The sequence below is a fragment of the Lissotriton helveticus genome, chromosome 3_1 (genome assembly GCF_964261635.1).
Source record: "Lissotriton helveticus chromosome 3_1, aLisHel1.1, whole genome shotgun sequence".
NCBI lineage: Eukaryota > Metazoa > Chordata > Amphibia > Caudata > Salamandridae > Lissotriton > Lissotriton helveticus.
In genome coordinates, this window is record NC_136061.1 from 1,827,086,369 (window position 1) to 1,827,105,309 (window position 18,941).

An 18,941-nucleotide genomic window follows, 5' to 3' on the forward strand; every position below is an offset into this window, starting at 1 on the left:
AAAACCCATTTAAATGTGTAATGTCACGCATCCAAGTCTCCTGAAAACAAATTATGTTATATTTTTCAATAAAGCTAACCCATTCCTCTATATTTCATTTATTCTGCAGCCCAGCAAAATTCCAAAAGAGGCTTCCGTGAGTTATCAGAGTGTTCTGGGTGATTTTCACTCTCTCAACGCCACTTGGTGCTGAGACTGGACCCTCCCGGAGCACCCAATCTGTCGGTGCTTGTGCATCCAACTCAGCAGAGGCAGATGCGTCAAATGAAACTAACTTTGACTCTAAAATGGCTAAAGAACTGGTTCTAGCTATTCTGGGCATGAGGGACAGAGGTTGATTATCTATTCCCTGTTAAAGATTTATAGATGGCCCTTCTTGTGTTATATATTTTACAAGCGATGGACAATTCCTTATCAAGTGGCAAGGACTGTCCAGATCAAACTGTGTGTCGCTGGACGCACCCAGAGACTGTAAGGCCTGGGTTTTGGAACGCAACCCTGCGATATTACATGAGGTCCTCCTCCAAAGGTGGACTGCGGGGGTGGGCATGGAACTAAATGGCTGCAAAACTAGGGGGAAGGACAATCTGTACAACATGGGGCCAGGAGGTTAAAACAGAGTTCACGTTGGACTGACCGCTGGGTCATAGACAGGATACCACCATCTCTCTCTGATAAGTCCTTTATTTTCCACGAGGCAGATAATCTTTCCACTAGCTTAGTACAATCAGCTCTGCTTGCCTGCTCTAAACTACCCCCTCACAGCCCGCAGCCGGCCCTCCACCCGAATCTAAATGCGGGGGGGGGTGGGGATCAGTCAGTTAATATTTTCCAGATTGTTAAGGGCTTCAAAATAGTTGTTGACTGGGACAGCATAACTGTGCCAAGCTAACACCGAGCTGAAATCCTCTTCCAAGAAGTGCTGAGAAGGTCTGGGGGGTTGATAAAAGAACCCTAGGGGGACAACACTTATCCCCCTACTTCTGACCGGTCAATTACCCACCCTATCTAAGATAGTTCGGACCAATGCTGGGGATCTGAAGAACAGCACTACACAGTCACCGGTCAAAGCTTTATTAGAATTTCCGACCCACCCGATTCGCCGTGCCATCCAAAACTCAGTGAAAAGATTAGAAGTTTTTCCTATTTTCCCACCTAAGAAATGGACGGCTTTGTTTCGCAGAGTCGACCAATACTGAGCTTCTCCATGAGGCAGTGGGGGCACATTCACCAACACTACAGTGTATAGTGTTGCTTCTGGTGGAAGGTGTAGTTCTCTAGGGCCCTGTAAACTTCCCCAAGTGCCCTTTTGGGTACCAGAACTAATTTGATTGTGGCCCACCTGGCCCGAAATATGACCCTCTCTGCCTAATATCACCCGATTAGGGACAAGTCTTATGATGTCTTTCCCCAGAGTACTACCCTGTGTGGGATATGAGGCCTCTTGCTGTATAATCGTTGGAGGTGCAACTCCTACATCCTCAGGGGCAGATCTTACTGAGTTGCTAGGTAATGTTAGGGGGTTAGTTTATGTTGATGTGAAAGAACATTACACATAGCATTAACCCGATGATTATTTAGCTCACCTTGGCAGCGATGCACATTCTTGATTTCATTTCAAGAGATTCACTCTCTTCCTCTGGGAGTGGTGTAACACAAAGGCATGCTACCCCTTTGCCGTTGTCTAGTAAAAGTATGCCCCTTTGCAAATGGATTTAACAGAAGTAGGTTGGGGCTTTGGCCCATTGTCTCTGGCACTCTTTTTTACTGGCACTGTGGGCCTGTTATGCTGAAATTGTCTTGGTCATTAGCTTTAGTGGCATGGGTGGATTGGATGCCTGGGCCTCTATCTGCAATTGAGACTCTATATGTTTTATAGGTGTTGTGGGTAAAAGATGTCCAAATGTCGCTGTACAAATAAGGATGCACGTAAACTCCCAATGTCCATGTTCCTAGATTTAAGAAAGGTCAAACGCTCTAAGCAGGCTGTCCAGGTAGAAAAGGACACTGGTGGGGCTGGTAAAAGCGTTGTTTTCCTTCAAGTTACAAGCTTCTGTAGGACAAATTTCTTTAGAAGTTTCCAGTAGTGCAGTTCATTACAAGTTTTCTTAGTAACAGGATTCAGGTTTCCACAGCAGTTTCAAATGTAGTTCAAATTCCAACACACTCAGGTTCTTGTTTCAAATCATCGCCAAAATGTTGTGGGTAAAAGATGCCTAAATGTAGGTGTGGCGCCGCGGCCAGGGCGACTGACGCTGGAATCTGGGGATCACGGTTCGATCCCCGGCTCCGGCGGCAGATTAGCCTAGCACCATGTGACTCTGGGCAATAGCTCGCTTAATCTTCCCGACGGCCCCCAGCGCCTAGAGACCCTTACGGGTGATTGTGCGCTTTACAAATGTGGACTTTAAATGTAGCCAATCGGTAGTCACAACAAGGTTGTTTATTGTATCCAGTTACAGAAGATGAAGATGGTAAATAAGATGACAGGTTGCTCCATCAGGAGCAGCCTCCCTGCTGCTCAGCCTGCACTCACCAACTGACGCTCAGCACATCACCAGGCACCCATGCATTCTGTGACATCACCAAACATTCCAACACTCATCCTGACTGAGCAGTAGGAAGAATGTGACAAAGAGAAAGGAGAGGCAACAAACAAGTCACAACAATAGGCAGGCATGATCCCGACTCACAGGCCGTTTCAGGAGTTGTTTATGTTATATTCAGGGGAGATCCGACCTGCTGCCAGTATTTGAGGCTCTGTCAATGGACGGCAGAGACAACGCTGCAGGACAGCTTGGGCCCCCTGCAGTGCAGTGGCTACATTTACATACGTAGCACCCCTGGGAATTAAGAGGCAACGAAGTAGCAGTCCTTCTCAACATGCCCACTAGAATGCCTAAGGGGGAGATGAGCAATGAATGTACAAGACCATCTTCCTGCAAGTTTGAAAATGTGGCAGTACTCTGTTTCAAAATAAAAGGATAGTTTCATTCAAGGTGTGAATTCATTTAGTTTCTATATGGTGTGCCATGCTGACAGTTAGGCCTTCAGTGCCCATTAGGGAGTGATTTGGAACCTATGGGGGGAGATGAGGGCTAGACAAGGGGTTAGAGAATCAGATGTGGTGGGTGGAGATGGGGCACCACCATCTTTCACATTACCAGTGATGGCCTCAGGCTGAGACTTCTTTGCCATCAGTTCTTTGTTTAGTGTTTCTGGTGATGTAAATAATCTTTCCTTCTGTGTAATTTGGGGAATGAACCTTCCAAACACAAAACCTGTTTCTAATTATGTTGCATCTTCTTCAACCCGTCTCCCTCTTTCAGGCAGTCCAGAATGTCAATGACAAGCTGTTGGAGAAAGATCCTCAGACGAAAACGTTGTTTGATGTCATCATTTTGTCCAACCTCACCCCGGAGAGTGGTGTACGTGTGGTCAACAGCGTGAAACACTATGGTTAGTTGTTCAACCCATGATTACCTTCCATTTCATAAACGGTCTTATGCTCTTTAGGTACCATACCTGTGACAGCGTATCTATGTGTCCAACGTAATGGGGGAAAGAGAGAAGGCTTTTTCTTTTACCTGCTTCCCTTTTCTAAATTTTCAAATTGCTATGACCCTCCGGAAGTGAGTTAATAAACAAGTAGCAGCATTTCTCAGTTAAGTTCAGTAAAATCGAATTAACTTTTGTAACTGAAGCTCAGTATTAGCAATGGTATTGCTGTCTGTAGTGTTGATGGCTCAGTGCCTTGGTGCTAGCACTATCAGTGCGGTAGCTCAGTGGCAGTGCTGTTCGAGTGGTATCCCTATTGTAGTGTCGTTGACTTGCGGGTGCTTGATGGTGCTCTTGGCTGTTCGATTGGTAGCTCAGTCATTGTAGTTCACTTGCTGGCCCTTGATAGTGCTCTTGGTTTAATACACAGGTTGGTAGCTGGGTGGTACTGCTGTTGAAGTGGTGACTCGGTTCTCTAATATTAATTTGGGTCTGATACCTGGTAATGCCATCTTGCACTGGGTGGGAACCCAGTAGCATAAATCAACACTACAGAATGGAGAATACTTGAGTAACTTTAAGAATAAATGTGTTTATTGTCATTTTCTGGTGCTGTGTAGCCATGCTGCCAACATTTAAAGGCATAAAGTTCCACAGGTGGCCAACCCAACAACATAGAGATTGCTCACCTGTAAACATGTTTCTTATTCTAGGCAGTGAACTCATTAGGAGCTCAGATAGAAACAAAATGCAGCTAGGAATAAGTTTATTAAGCTGTCAAGTCTTAAATGAAGGCCTATGTCATAGATGGACAAGCTCAAGGACTTAAGCTGAGCCCTGTGTGCCACTGAGAGGATGTAATGGAAGTGCCAAACGAGGGAAGCTTTAGAGCAGCAAAGCTGATAGAATTTTCGCAAGATTTGCCAGTGTGCATGTTGGGGTGGGGGTGGATGGGGGGAGGGTCCGCCGTGAATAGTCCAGTCTGAGCTTGAACATGTCAAAACAGAGGAGATGTGACGGAAAAAGTGTAGGGCCCTCATAATGGCCCACCATGATAATTCCGGAATGTGTGGTAGGTAAAGTTACCACACTTAGCGAACTTATGAGTTTGGCAGTTAGCACCAACCTCCCTCAGTTTTCACATGATACATTTTAGCAAATCAAACCTGACAATTTAGCAGGGGGGGGGAATGCCCAATAATTACTGGGACACGCGGATTGTGTTGACGCAAGTACGAAAATCTGCATATTAGTTCACCTTATCTGGAACAAACTCATTATTAGATGGTATTTATCGCACCTGAAGAATTCCAACCCAATAGTCAGATGTGGAACCTGTGAATAAATACAATCGCCCTGTTTTGTTGTGGTTTAGTCTAGCATGGTTGCCTGTGATTCCTGGTTCGATATCCACAGATGTGATACTGATAATTTGTAAGCATGGGCGTAAAATCCGTTCCGCTCGCGGATTTTGCGGATTTTTGGCAAATTCGCAATCCGCGAACTCTCGCGAACTTGCCAAAAAATTCGTAAATCCGTGCGAAGCGGATTTTTTGCTTGGTCGCACTTGCCAACTAGAATACTATACAATTTTGCGGGAGTAAACACTTGCGAACACGTAGATGCGGTGGGCAGCAACAATCTCGCAATTGCGAGATTGCAAAATTTGCAATTTCGCACAAGAAATCCACCAGCAGGCAGCATAAACCTTGAAAATTATGATTTTTATCAGAATAACTCCTCAGGTTGACATTTGCCTGCACTTTTTTTTGCAAGGAGTCCATTTTGGGGGGGGGTGGGAGGAAGGAAGTGCCCCACAGTCTCCAACTTCCTGTTCCTGTCCAGCAGGCTCCTCCCAGTGCTTTCTTCATGTGCTGGTCACTTTGATTTGGATCTTGACCTGGAAGGATTACTTTTTGTGGATGCTGCTGGATATTTGGATTTTTGCAAAACTGAAAGCACTCAGCAGGTGCAAAAGTTCAATCTTATCATTAGTAACCATTCCCTGTAGTGCCTGGAAGGATTACTTTTTGTGGATGCTGCTGGATATTTGGATTTTTGCAAAACTGAAAGCACTCAGCAGGTGCAAAAGTTCAATCTTATCATTAGTAACCATCCCCTGTAGTGCTTCCTGAGGGGCCCCTTCAGAGTTCAGTTGCCTACTTGCAACTATTCTATGACCCTGCTCTGACCCTCACAGCAGGCTCAGAGAATAGCTACAAGTATACAACAAAGGTCCTGTTAAAAAAATTACACTGCAACAGAAAGCAATTACAGATAAGGAAGCAGGTGCCAGCCTGGAAGTTCAAATTCAGTGACACATTAATCAGCCCCTAATTCATTCATGTCAGTTGAGGCAGGGCAAGTGTGCTTTTCCCCCCATAATCTACAGTGATGAACTAGAGGGTGGCATGGGTGAGCCAAAGGGTGGCATGGGTGAGCCAGAGTGTGGCAGTGGTGAAACAGAGGGTGGCAGTGGTGAAACAGAAGGTGCTGTGATGAACCAGACGTAGAAACAACATGGTCGCGACCGTTGCTACCAGACAAGTAAGTTCGCGTTTGCGAACTGGTAAAAAACCCTTGCGAAATGGCAGAAACACTTGCGAACACAAAAAAAAGGAATCCGCAAAATTCGCGAGAGTTCGCGGATTTTGCGGATTGCGAATCCGTAAATACGCAATTTCGCGGATTGCCAATTCGCAAAATCCGCCCATGCTTAATAATTTGAGTCAGCAGCAGTCTCACAGCAAACTGCCAGTGGCTTATATAGTTGCCAAAGCTTAATACAGGGCAGAAAGATCTTAACCAGAGTCCAAATGTACATGGTGAAAAATGAAAGTGACTGAGCTGAAAGCAACTTGCAGATGCCAAATCCTTAATGCCACGATTCTGCTAGAAGAATGAGCGAGGTGTGATAGTCAGATTCAAAGGCCGGTGTAGGGTTGTGCATATGAGCCAATGTACTGGAGTGGAATCTGGGCATTCTTTATTATTTAATATTTTTTGACTCCCCATTACTCCAATCTAATGCCTATATTGTCTTCTTTTTTTTTGCTGTCTCCACTGTCCAATCAAGGTTTGGAAATATCTAAGTTCTGCTTTGTCGGGGAGGAGGACTCCACACTGTACCTGAAGTCCAACAATGTGAAGCTGTTCCTTTCGCTGGACCGACTAGATGTGTGCAATGCACTCAAAAGAGGTCAGTCAGTGGCGTTATGGCCTCTCCAATGAGTATAAGGGTGTGGATACTATAGGGAGATGGCTCTATTGGGACATGGCTTCTCCAGTGGAATCAGGGGTATGGACGCTCCAGAAATATACAGCTATGGAAACATATGTTGAGGCGTAGCCTCCCCTGGGAGTTTTTTTTTAGGTTCAGGAGAGGTGAGCCTTTGTAAGTAATTTGGAGAGGGGAACACTGAAGTCAGGGGAGTGTGCTGCCCATTGTATTTATTTGTCTGAGTTATCAAGAAAGATACACCTGCGGGGGCATCCTCTTTCCATTGAGCTTGGGGGTATATGTATTCATGAGAGCTGAATGTATACTCTATGCTGTATGATTAATAACAATAAAAATATTCAAACAAAAAAAAATGAGAGCTGAATGTATGGTCACACAGCCACTCCATTGGTTTTCATGATGTGATTAAAAGAGATGGGGATGCGTGTGTTTCATTTTGGTATATGGGTGTAGTGCTCAAGAGGGGTGAATTTGTGGGGAATGACTTGGTTCCGATGAGTTTACCAGTGTGGATGCAGTAGGGTGGTGTTACTGTGTGGACCTGTGATCTGGAGAGCTTTTATGGGTATAAACATTCAAGAGAAATGAGTCTACGAGGAGCAGCCCTCCGTAGTGCATTCAAACGTGTCGGGATGGAATTCAGGAGCAACCATTCTGCCATTAATCTCGCCTGTCATGAAACTACACTGTTTTCTCCAAACTCTTCCAGCCATGTTTCCTGGCTCTTAGGTGCTGCTACTTTAATAGCATTTCCTCTCTTGTCTACCATGATAGTACATGTTCATTCTTAAAAATGCTATATAATTGGGGCTTGGCCAACAAGATGGCTGACTAACCACTTTCTTCACTGGTTCCGCCGGCTCGTTTTATAATCCTGCCTTAACCCTGCCCTTGTCGCACCATCCAACCCTCAAACCGTCTCTAGAGCTCCAAGACTGACTGCTGCAGAGACTAAAAGCTCCACGAGACATCTCTGATCCCGCCACAGACTGTAGACTGAAATCCAGCCAGCAGACCGGAAGGACATCCCAGGTGAGGCTGAGTGGGTGGAGGAACCGGGCCGGCATCTAAACACAAGACCTGCGAGACGCTGCCGCCACCTAGAGCCAGTGAGTATGCGAATCTTCTGGCCTGAGACCTGACTTGTAACACCTGCCCCCAGCCGACTGTACGTGGCTGACCCGGATCCAGACTGCAAGGCCCTGTTTGGCCCTGCCGTAGCTGGAAGGTGGAACCAGACCCGCTCCTGTACTGAACAGAGGTGAAGATGTGCAGAGAGGCTGCCGGGCGAGACGGCATGCCGGAGGTGATCGGAGAGGAGTGATCAGCCCTGAGACCTCAAGCTGCAAAGTAGAGGAACCGGGATGTGTCTGTGCTGATCCTGCCTGCTGGGCCCTGCAATTGGCCTGAACTGCCCTGGCAACTTAGCTGGCGAGAGCTGAGGCCTGGATACCCACCCGCGATGCATTGAGGAGGCCTGACCATACGCCTGCACTGCAGGTACCAAGTAGTGGAGGAGTGGATGTGAGCAGTGTGCCCCCTGGATGACGAAGGTGAGTCACAAAGACCAAGGGCGCAGTGGGGACTCCAGGGGCCTGTGTGGAGGGACTGAGAAATGGAAAGGCCGAAGACGGGGCCCACAACTCTCTCAGCCTAGGAACCCGGGATGGCTTCTCAGGAGTGAAGGCAGAGCTAGTACTAGCCGTTCCCCAGCCTCCTGTTGTTCGCCACTTAGATCGAGGAGGTGACGGGGGGAGCAAATAGTGCTGACCCCAGCGGTTGAATGCCAAGCTGTTTGATCAGGAGGGGGTGCCCGTCCGGGGCTTGACCACCGTGCTGAAGTAGAGGGCAAGCGACATGGCAGACAACGGCGACCCGTGAGCGCCAACTGAAGAAACCCAGTGTCTCCCCACTGGGGCCCTCGATGCAGACTCCCCCTGCTTCTGTACCGCAGAAGTCGTGAGATGGCTGAGACCACTGATGGAGGCGACAGTAGAATAAAGGGGGTGCCCAACTGACCCCACCCCTGAGCATATTGTACTAGGAGGTAGTACTCAGGCACCTAGACCTAGCAATGGCTGACAGAGACACCACTCTACCACCTGGATCCTCCTAGATACAGACACCTGGTTACTGCACAGACCCGGACATCATGGCTAAAGACAAAGAACCCAAGCAGCCAAAGCAGGGCAAAATGGACCGGTACACAAAGGTAATGGGCCCCCAGGCTGGACTGAAGGGGGGCGACTGGCAGTGCTCCTGCAGGCCATAAACACCTCAAGGAAAGCCCCAGAAGGGAGAATTGGAGAAGTCCGCTCTGATGTTGCCCTGCTTCGGCAGGGCCTCCGTAACGAGTTACGCATGCGGAAAATAGAATATCTGAATTAGAAGACTCATCACACACCCCCACCCGAGAAGTCACGGCACTTTGGTCATGCTGATAATAGTGTGAAAAGAAATATTTGTGAGCTTTCCGGGGGATGTAGAGGACCCTAACATGGGGCGTTTCAGGAGCACTGGCCAAAAGACTCCCTCCCGCTAGTGCAGTTCTCCTCGTGTTTTGTCATCAAACGGGCTCATAGATCCGTAAGCACAAAACCCCTGGTGTGAGTGCCGCCATGACCCATCATTGCCCACTTTCTAAATGGTCAGAACCGGGACATGATACTAAGAGAGGTGCGATGACTGGGTGTGGTCCAACACGCCCAGTCCAAGACATGGTTTTCCCTGTCTACTCTAGGGAAATAGAGCAGCAGAGGCAGACTTTCGATTCAGCTAAATAGAAATTTAGGGCATTGAATATACAATATATGTTATTTTCAGCTAAACTCAAGGACATATTTGAGGGGAAGACTATCTTCTTTCAGACATAAGAGGAGGCATGGGCTTGGATAGAGGAACATTCATCCTGGCATTGGGATAGGGGCAACCGGGAGACACAGCAGAGAATAACACAGGAAGGAGCTAGACCCAAAACCCAGGGGCTTGTAAGAAGACGCTGTGGCGTTGTGGCACACAAACAATGAATGAAGCCCCCCCTCCAGCAGAGGCAACGAGTCCCAAGGTCTGGCACCTCTACCAATACAGAGGGGGAACGGGCCGCAGACAGCCCAAGAAGACAAATCAGGGCAAGTCACAGAGAGTTGCCACGTCGAACCAATCATAATATGAACACTCAACCGATTCAGAGGACAGCCACCGACTGCTGGAGGCGATAGCTAACATTGAGGCATAGTCGAAGTTTCGGGCCTCCCTGGAACCTGGCACAGACGCACCACATGACAAGGAAAATGACTGACAGATTGATCAAGACTGGCGGAGCACCGGAGGTTGAAGATCGGCATACTACGTCCCCGTAGAGACTCCCCACTATATGTGAGAGGGAGCCAGTTCTCTTAACTTCTTTGAATATTTCCCTACAGGTTTCAGACTGAGTAGTTGGTAACATTCTGGGAGGATAGTTGACGGTGCGTGGGAATTTAAATTTGGGGAGTGAGAGCTACAGACCTCTCTGGCTTGACCCTCGATACAGTTGTCATGTTGATGAGTAGGGGAAAGGGGGTTTGGGGAGAGTGTGGGATTCAAGGGGAGGAAGGGGTTGGGATGTTGAGTGGTGGTAAGTTGTTGCTACATGTGGGATGCATTGATATATATACATATATATATATATATCAAGTAGTTCTCCTCAGTTTCACAATTCCTCTCGCAGGATACCGAAATGAAGAGCACGGACCACAGATGTTGGAATACCTTCAGAATTTTATTACATTACAGATACAAAAACAGATGGGGCAGCCATGACGCGTTTCGTCCCTGGCTTGGGACTTGATCACATGACGCCAATCCACCTATACACTTCATTTAAAAAGTGATCCACTTTTTTTACTTTTTCTGAGTTTTTTTCTTTTTTTTGTCAGTTTTTTTCCTTTATTTAAACAGCCACCTATGATCTTGTGATCATGTAATACCCACACATTTTAAAGTGATAGTCACGGTGCTCGCTAATATACAGTGATTTTTACTTGTCAACCTATAAGCAAAGCAATTTTTCCCCCCACATATAATATTTCTTCTTAAATGCTACATTAACCACTTTTTTGTTTCTTTGTTCGTTTTTATATACATTTAACGGTCCTTTGGTTGCTGGTCATGACTCATTCCACCAATACAAATAAATAAATACATTTTAATATTTTATACAAATAAATAGTCAATGAAAATATAGATACATTATATACATTCATATTTACATATCCATATTATCCATACAAATATGTTTAAAAAAATGTTGTATAGAAAAATATACCTGAATAAATACACAAAATATACTGTATAGGTGCTTAAATAAATAGTTAAGAGTCCATGGAATATTGCAGGGTCTCCTCTTGTCCACTGCTCATTCGTTAGTTCATTTTAGATTTAATAATGACCAATACCGTTACCTTATTAATGGGACTTAACAAAAAAGCTACATAGTTTAATTTTATTTCAATAGATGTTTTAACTACTCCTTTAATTTTGTGGTCATAAAGGGCAAGTGGAAACCCTAATTATTGTAGGTTGTCAATATTTAAACCTCACTGGAATTGTCTAAATAGGAAAAGTGTATATACCCACGTCTAACTCCAATATCCTATTAGTGTCTAGCACCATGACTGAAGTTAGAAAAAGTAAAACCAATACATTTTTAAGTGATATAAAAGTTGATAAGGTGATTGAAAAAAGAGCAAATTTTAAGAGATGTATAAGGCGCAACAATGTTCTAAAGTTGTATATGCATATATACATACTCATTCAATCTTATTTTGACAATACCGGATCTCACAGTTTGAAGTCCTAATTGCTTTATTCAGTTGCATGGCATACTCAGGAGATTTAAATTGTGAACTTTTTTTATCAAATTAGTTTCGAGAGAGTTGTCATTAAATATTGTAATTTGAATACAGTAACCCTTTTGTGCCTTATAGGCTGGCATATAGTTCTTCCGAACTATTAAGACCATTCGGGTGTTTACTGTCCAGGCTCAGAATGTAATGCATTTCCAGCAGTCTAAGACTTCTCTCTCTATACCCACCACGTTTTTTCTTTGGGACAGAGTCTATGAGGTAGTACCTAAGATCTTTCGGATTACCCTCATGTCGTTCATGGAAATGTCTGGCCACTGGATAAACCTGATTGTGATTCTTAATTGCTCTAATGTGTTGGAGTACCCTCTTGTGTCCTGGTAGGGTAGTACTTCCGATGTATCTCAGTCCACATGGGCACTCCAACACATAGGTCACATGGTCAGTTTTGCAACTAAGTGCTTTTGTAATCACCCTGTTTGGCCCTCCAAACGGTGTTGGAAATTCTGTTGTATTTACACCGTGCTGACAGGCTTTACGCACCTTACACTTAAAGAACCCTTTTCTTTGTGAAAGCCAAGAGCCCTTGGGTTGTGGTCCACCTGGATCATTTTCCACAAAGGCGTCCTTCATTGACCCCCCTCTCTTGTAGGTTATCATCGGGTTTTTGGGAACAGTCATGCCAATAACTGGATCCTGTTTGACAAAGTGCCAATTTCGTTTGATAATCTTTCTCACTGCTATATGTTCCTTACTGTAGTCCAGAATAAATCTGAACATGCCAGGGGCTTCCTTTTGGGTATTGGGGGCCATATCGTTTCTAAAGAGCTGATTTCTATCAACCAAATTGCATTTGTTGAGGGCCTTTTTAAGACATTGTTTGCCATATCCTCATTCCTTAAATCTGGCTAGGCATTCTCCTTGCGTTATTAGCAGTGTTTCCTTATTGCTACAAATTCTTTTTGTGCGCAAGAGCTCGCCATAAGGAATGCTTTGCACGAGGTGGGTGGGATGAGCACTACTGGCGTGCAAGATGGCATTGCCGGCAGTAGGTTTACGGTGTAATTTAGTTTCAAGCCTCCCCTGGTCTATGTAAATTTCCACATCCAAAAAAGTAACTTTGGAACGACTCATGGTAGCAGTGAAATTTAAGTTTAAATCATTTTGATTTAGTGATTCAATGAAATTATTTACATCACACTCACTGCCTTCCCAGACCAGAAAGAGGTCATCAATATACCTCCACCAATTTCTGACATACTTGTTAAAAACGTCTGAGTGTTTTGACATGAGGACCTGCTCCTCCCACCACCCCATGTGTAAACATGCATAGCTGGGGGAGAAGCTGGCCCCCATGGCTACACCTCTCAACTGTTGATACATCACATCTTGGAACAAAAATGCATTGTTATTGAGACATAATTCAACCATATTAACAATCATTCTATTATGTTCCTGATAGTTTGGCCCTTTCTTTGCTAAATAATATTTTAAGGCCCGCAACCCATCACTGTGTTTGATTAATGTATATAGTGATGTTACATCTAAAGCAATCATTAGATACTCATTTTTCCATTGGAATTCTTTCATCTTGAACAGAAAATCTCTAATGTACGAGGCCAAATTTGCGACAAACTCTTGAAGGAAAAAATCCACATAGATTGAGGTATTTTCAAAAATACTGCTTTTGGCCGAAATTATTGGCCTACCTGGTGGGTTCATTTCATCTTTATGCACTTTGGGTATGAAATATAGAATCGGGATAGTTGGACTTGGATCCCACAAATATTTAAATTCATCAATCGTTAACATACCCATTTCTCGCCAGGCCCTGAGTTTCATTCGAAATGCCGCATGTGTAGTGTTCCATATCTGTTTGTTACTTTTGCCATAACACTGCTCATCGCTAAGTTGTTTCAAACCTTCCTCTAAATAGTCTTTTCTCCTCCATAGGACAACATTGCCGCCCTTGTCGGCGTTCCGCACTACAATTTCTTTGTTGCTTTTGATTTTTGTCATAAGTTGATGATATTGCAAAGCCTTTTTATTTTTGCGTTTGTCTTCCATTGTAGCTTTAATGGTCACTTTATTGAGGTTCTTTAAATCTTGAAAGACCTGTTCTTGGAACATATCGATGTTGTCTTTAAGCATCAGAGGATAAAACTTAGACGGTGGTTTGAAAGGTGTTATGCATTTGGTCCTTGGAACATTATCGGCAGAAATAATCATGTCATTTGGATGGCTGGTTTCCTGCATCATGTCAAAAATAGAATCCACCAATTGTTGTGAATTTAGATTCTGTATGGCATCTGTATCAAGTGTTGGCACGGTTAGAGCACCGGGCTCTGCTGATGGGTCCCCAATCTGTACTTTTCCAGTTTGAGCATGGAATTTACGGAGCTTCAATTTCCGAACATTTTTTATAAACATCCACCCTGGATTTGGTATAATTAAATGAACTCTCCGGACAGAAAGAAAGACCTAAGGCAAGTAATTGTGTCTCAGCAGCATTAAGAGTCATATCGGACAAATTGATGACAGTTTTAGAACTGCTTGTTTTTACATCCGATGATATAATTTTTTCCAATGTTTCCTCCACGGTTTTTTCTGCTGCTGTTTCTTGATTACTCCTCTGGCTTGACCCTCGACACAGTTGTCATGTTGATGAGTAGGGGAAAGGGGGTGGGGGGGAGTGTGGGATTCAAGGGGAGGAAGGGGTTGGGATGTTGAATGGGGGTAAGTTGTTGCTACATGTGGGATGCATTGACAATCTATAGACATACAGGGGGTGGAGCCACCCTGTGGGATGGCTGGACACCAATACGCAGCATAGATGATGTGTGCGGATGAGCAAGATGATAGGAGGCATTCTGTAATGTCATGGAATGTCAGTGGGCTTAAAAATAATATCTTAAGAGGGCTGGGAACCAGTATTATTAAGAGGCATAAACCTGCAGTGGTCCTATTGCAAAAGAAGCACCTGAGTGGGTCCCACTGCGGTTTCGTGGGTAGAGGGGCCTATACAACACTGGCCCATGCGAGATTCAATATGGGATCTTTCGGACTAGCCAACCTGATCAGGAAAACTCCCCCTTTCTGAATAGAGAAAACATGGACTGACCTGGATTGGACATACGTGGCAGTATCTGGGGACGGAGAGACATGACCCTGGTCCTCATATATATGCTCCCCCTCCAAGACTACATATTCAAACAATAAGTAAGGTGGTGGGTAGGCTACTAGAGGCAGGTTCTTCCATGCGCATAGTGGGGAGCGACTTTAACAAGATTATGCACCAGTGCCTAGATCGCACTAGCCCACTGCAGGAACCGTAGAGGGAGACTGTGCTGGCAGGCTTTGCAAACAGCATGGGGCTCTTGGACCGCTGGCGCCGGCATCATCCTAATGACCATGACCACGCATACTCTTACTTTTCAGGTGCCCATAAGGTGTTTTCCAGCCTGAACTACATCTTAGCTCCAGCCCGTGAGATGAAAGTGATAGACAAAGCGGAATATTTGGCATGGGGCCTGTCAGATCTTTCGCCACGTTTGGGGCACGACCATGTAGATATACAACGGGCTGGAAACTGAACATCTGGGAACTAAGGGACAAGATGGTGGCCAGAGAACTTAGACTAGATACGGAATTCTACTTTAAAGATAACAAAGACTAAGTGACATTGGCCATTATCCTCTGGGAGGCCTATAAACCAGAACTTAGAGACAAGGTGCAAAACATTATAGCACCTAAGAGGAAAAAAGAGGTGTATGAAAATGATGACCTGGAAAGGACAGTCATGGACTTGGAGGGCCAGCCCGGGGCAGAGTCTGACTCTGATATAATGAGCAGGATCGCAATAGTTTGCAGGAAATACCAGGCCTTGACCCATCAGGTAGCTAGAGTCTTGCTCTTGTCCATGCAAAATCACCTTTATGACACAGGGGACAAAGGTGGATGGTGGGTGGCTACTAGCCTAGCTAGGTAAGAGGGAAGCCGAGGCACGGTGAGTAAATAGTATACTGGGAGACAATGGTGTTTCCTATGTCACGTCTCTGGAAATTGCAAATGAGTTTGCAAGATACTATACCACCATCTATAAGGCCCGGCAATTAGCAGACACCATACAGATACAATACTATTTAACAGAGGTGACGGTCCCGACCTTGATGAGGGAAGAGCGCCTGGCCCTTAGGAGGATGTGGTCCTTCTGGAAGTACTGGTGGCTATAGGCAGTTTAATGAAAACCCGGTCCCTACGGCATGCCAGTGAGGCTTTTTAAAAAGAATGCTCAGCATCTTGGGCCCCTACCAGCTCAAGATGTTTAGAAAGCGAAAGAGGAGGGTGTCCTCCCGCTTGACCTCCTCAGCGCCACAATAGTAGTGATTCGTAAACCGGGAAGCCCACAACACAATGCAGTTCCTACAGCCCGATCTTACTCCTAAACACTGTGACGAAAATATTGGCCATAATGCTTAGAACCACACTCCTAACTGCGATTACCACCTTAACACATAAGGACCAATCAGGCTTCATGCCCAAAAGGTCGACCAGACAATCTCCGCAGACTATACAACTGGCTGGAGACGGTCCAATTCAGGAAAGACCCTAACATAGTCCTGTCCCTGGATGCTGAGAAGGCATTTGATGCTGTTCACTCGCCCTTCCTGAAACACGCCCTGGTGAGGTTTGGGTCCGGTTTAAAATTTAGGGCCTGGATAGGCCTGCTCTATAAAGACCCAGTAGCCAGAGTAAGGGTGAATGGAGAGATGTCTGCTGAATTCCCAATTGAGAGGGGCACTAGGCAGGCATATCCTTTATCCCCCCTCTTGTTCGCCCTTGTGCTGGAGCCCCTAGCCTCTTATCATTCAAAAGCATCCAGACCGTACAGGATTTAGAAAAGGGGAGGAGGCAATGGGGGACGAGCAGATATCACATATCCTCTTCTATGTAACTAGAATGTGTACAAGGCTCCCCCGAATTTTTCAGATATTTGAAAGATGGGGTGCCCTTGCAGCTATTAAATCGACTGGAATAAGTCAAGCCACTACCCAGCAGGTGGTCCTTTTGACGCCCAGGACTGCCCAGTGCGGTTACGAGTTGACAGAAAAGGATTTGGCTATTTGGGGCCATATATGTGACCGCGAAGAAAGAAGACAGTCTAGATCATGACATTCGGAGGGTACTAGCGGAATTTCTTTTATATATATTTATATATATATATATATATATATATATATATATATATATATATATATATACATATATATATATATATATATATATATATATATATACATATATATATATATATATATATATACTTATATATATATATATATATATACTTATATATATATATATATATATATATATATATACTTATATATATATATATGTATTACCTACTGGCGATAGCCAGTAGGTATATATAGTTAGGATTTTTTCTCTATGGGATTTCTGAAAATTCTATGTCTAATAACTTTGGCGTTTGTGGACGGAATTGGCTGAAATTTTCAGGAAAATGGCACATTTTGTTTCTGAGCAGCCCCTGAAAATTTGGGGGGGTTTCGTTAAGGGGGGGCCGAGAAAAAAGGGGGGTCCCAAAACGTGTTTTTAACATTGAGTTTTCCATAGGGCGGTTGGCCTCACTTTTAGCTCGAACGGCTGAATGGATTTCCACAAAACTTGGCAAAATTGTAGGGACTGGTAGCCCGATGTGCCTTTGCTATGTCTCAAGATATATGCTCCAGTGGTTTTTACGAAAATTAACTTTGAAAAATATATATTGGGCTACATTGGGCTATATATATGTTGGAGCCCAAATGTAGCCCAATGTAGCCCAATGTAGCCCAATGTAGCCCAAAGATGGCCACCAGAGACAAAAGAGCCCAAATGTAGCCCAAATATCAGCCAGATGTAGCCCAACTATAGCCCAGTGACAGAATGTCCCAGAGTGTTCTAAAGAACAACTAGAGCGCTAACAGTCTTACTTATGACAAAAGTATGGCACACCTGAAGTCATCTTGATTGGAATAAAGTGTTAACACTTAAAACATTTAATTTGCAAAGGAACAAAATGAGGGGGTTCATTTTGCCATAGAAATGTCATATATATATATATATATATATATATATATATATATATATATATATATATATATATATATATATATATATATATATATATATATATATTACCTACTGGCGGTCGCCAGTAGGTATATATAGTTAGGATTTTTTTGAATAGGGATTTCTGAAAATTCTATGTTGAATAACTTTGGCGTTGATGGACGGAATTGGCTGAAATTTTTAGGAAAATGGCACATTTTGTTTCTGAGCGTCCCCTGAAAGTTTGGGGGGGTTTCGTCAAGCAGGGGCCGAGAAAAAATGGGGGTCCCAAAACGTGTTTTTAACATTGAGTTTTCCATAGGGCGGTTGGACTCACTTTTAGCTCGAACGGCTGAATGGATTTCTATGAAACTTGGCAAAATTGTAGAGACTGTTTGCCCGATGTGCCTTTGCTAGGTCTCAAGATATGTGCTCCAGTGGATTTTGAGAAATTAACGTTCAAAAAAATATATATATCTGTGACAGTGTCCCGGTTAGCGCCCCGGTTCGCGTACCAGACGCGTAACGGAACTTCGCGAGGAGAAGCGGATTGGCTCTCCGGTGACTCTCAACATTCTAAATAGTCCGGAGCGGCCACCATCTTGTCTCTCGGTAGGATCGAGAGACAATAGGTGGAAATAAACGAAGGGGGAAATGAATGAAAGGGGCAAGGTAGACCCCTCCTGACCCCCTAGGATTGATGTGGGGGCTATTAAAGGGCCCCGCGGGGCAAAAGAATAAAATACATTTTTTTTCGATTTTTCGCGGTGGAAGTGCTACCCGGTACGCGAACCGGGTAGCTCACCGGTAGCGTAACGGGAGTCCGCCATCTTGTGTTTCGGACGAATTTAGTCACCAGATGGAGGATAAACAATGTTGGGAATGGGTATAAGGGGGCACGGGAGACATATCCTGACCCCCTAGGTTTTCTGAGGGTGGCTGAGGAGGCCCATATATGTAAAAAAAAAACACCTTTTTTTTTTCAAATTTTCGCACGGTTAGCGCCCGGACCGCGCACCGGGTAGGGTTCCGGAAAGCGTAACAAGGGGAAAACCAAGGGAAATAGTAAAATAATATTTTAGAGTGCTTTGAGGTAGGGTAGCTCTGAATAGAGCTGTTGTGTTGTGTGGGTGATGTAAGCACTAACATGTAGGTACCAATGAAGAGTCTAAAATTCAATGTACACCGTCTCCTCTGTAGATATTTTGTATGTTCTAATATGGGTTATTTAAATGTAAATGTGTGGA

The 18,941-nt window shown here is 44.5% G+C and overlaps 1 protein-coding gene across 2 annotated transcripts in view; it reads left to right on the plus strand.

The window, feature by feature from the left end:
- LOC144823871 (cytosolic 5'-nucleotidase 1A-like) overlaps positions 1–18,941 on the plus strand; it is a 114,641-nt gene that overhangs the window by 56,815 nt on the left and 38,885 nt on the right. The window contains exons 4-5 of one of the 2 annotated variants that reach the window (XM_078682753.1): positions 3,330–3,459; positions 6,575–6,697. In XM_078682753.1, the coding sequence (XP_078538879.1) occupies positions 3,330–3,459; positions 6,575–6,697 (253 nt within the window). The remainder of the gene's footprint in view (positions 1–3,329; positions 3,460–6,574; positions 6,698–18,941) is intronic. The other variant, XM_078682754.1, reaches the window with a different exon arrangement.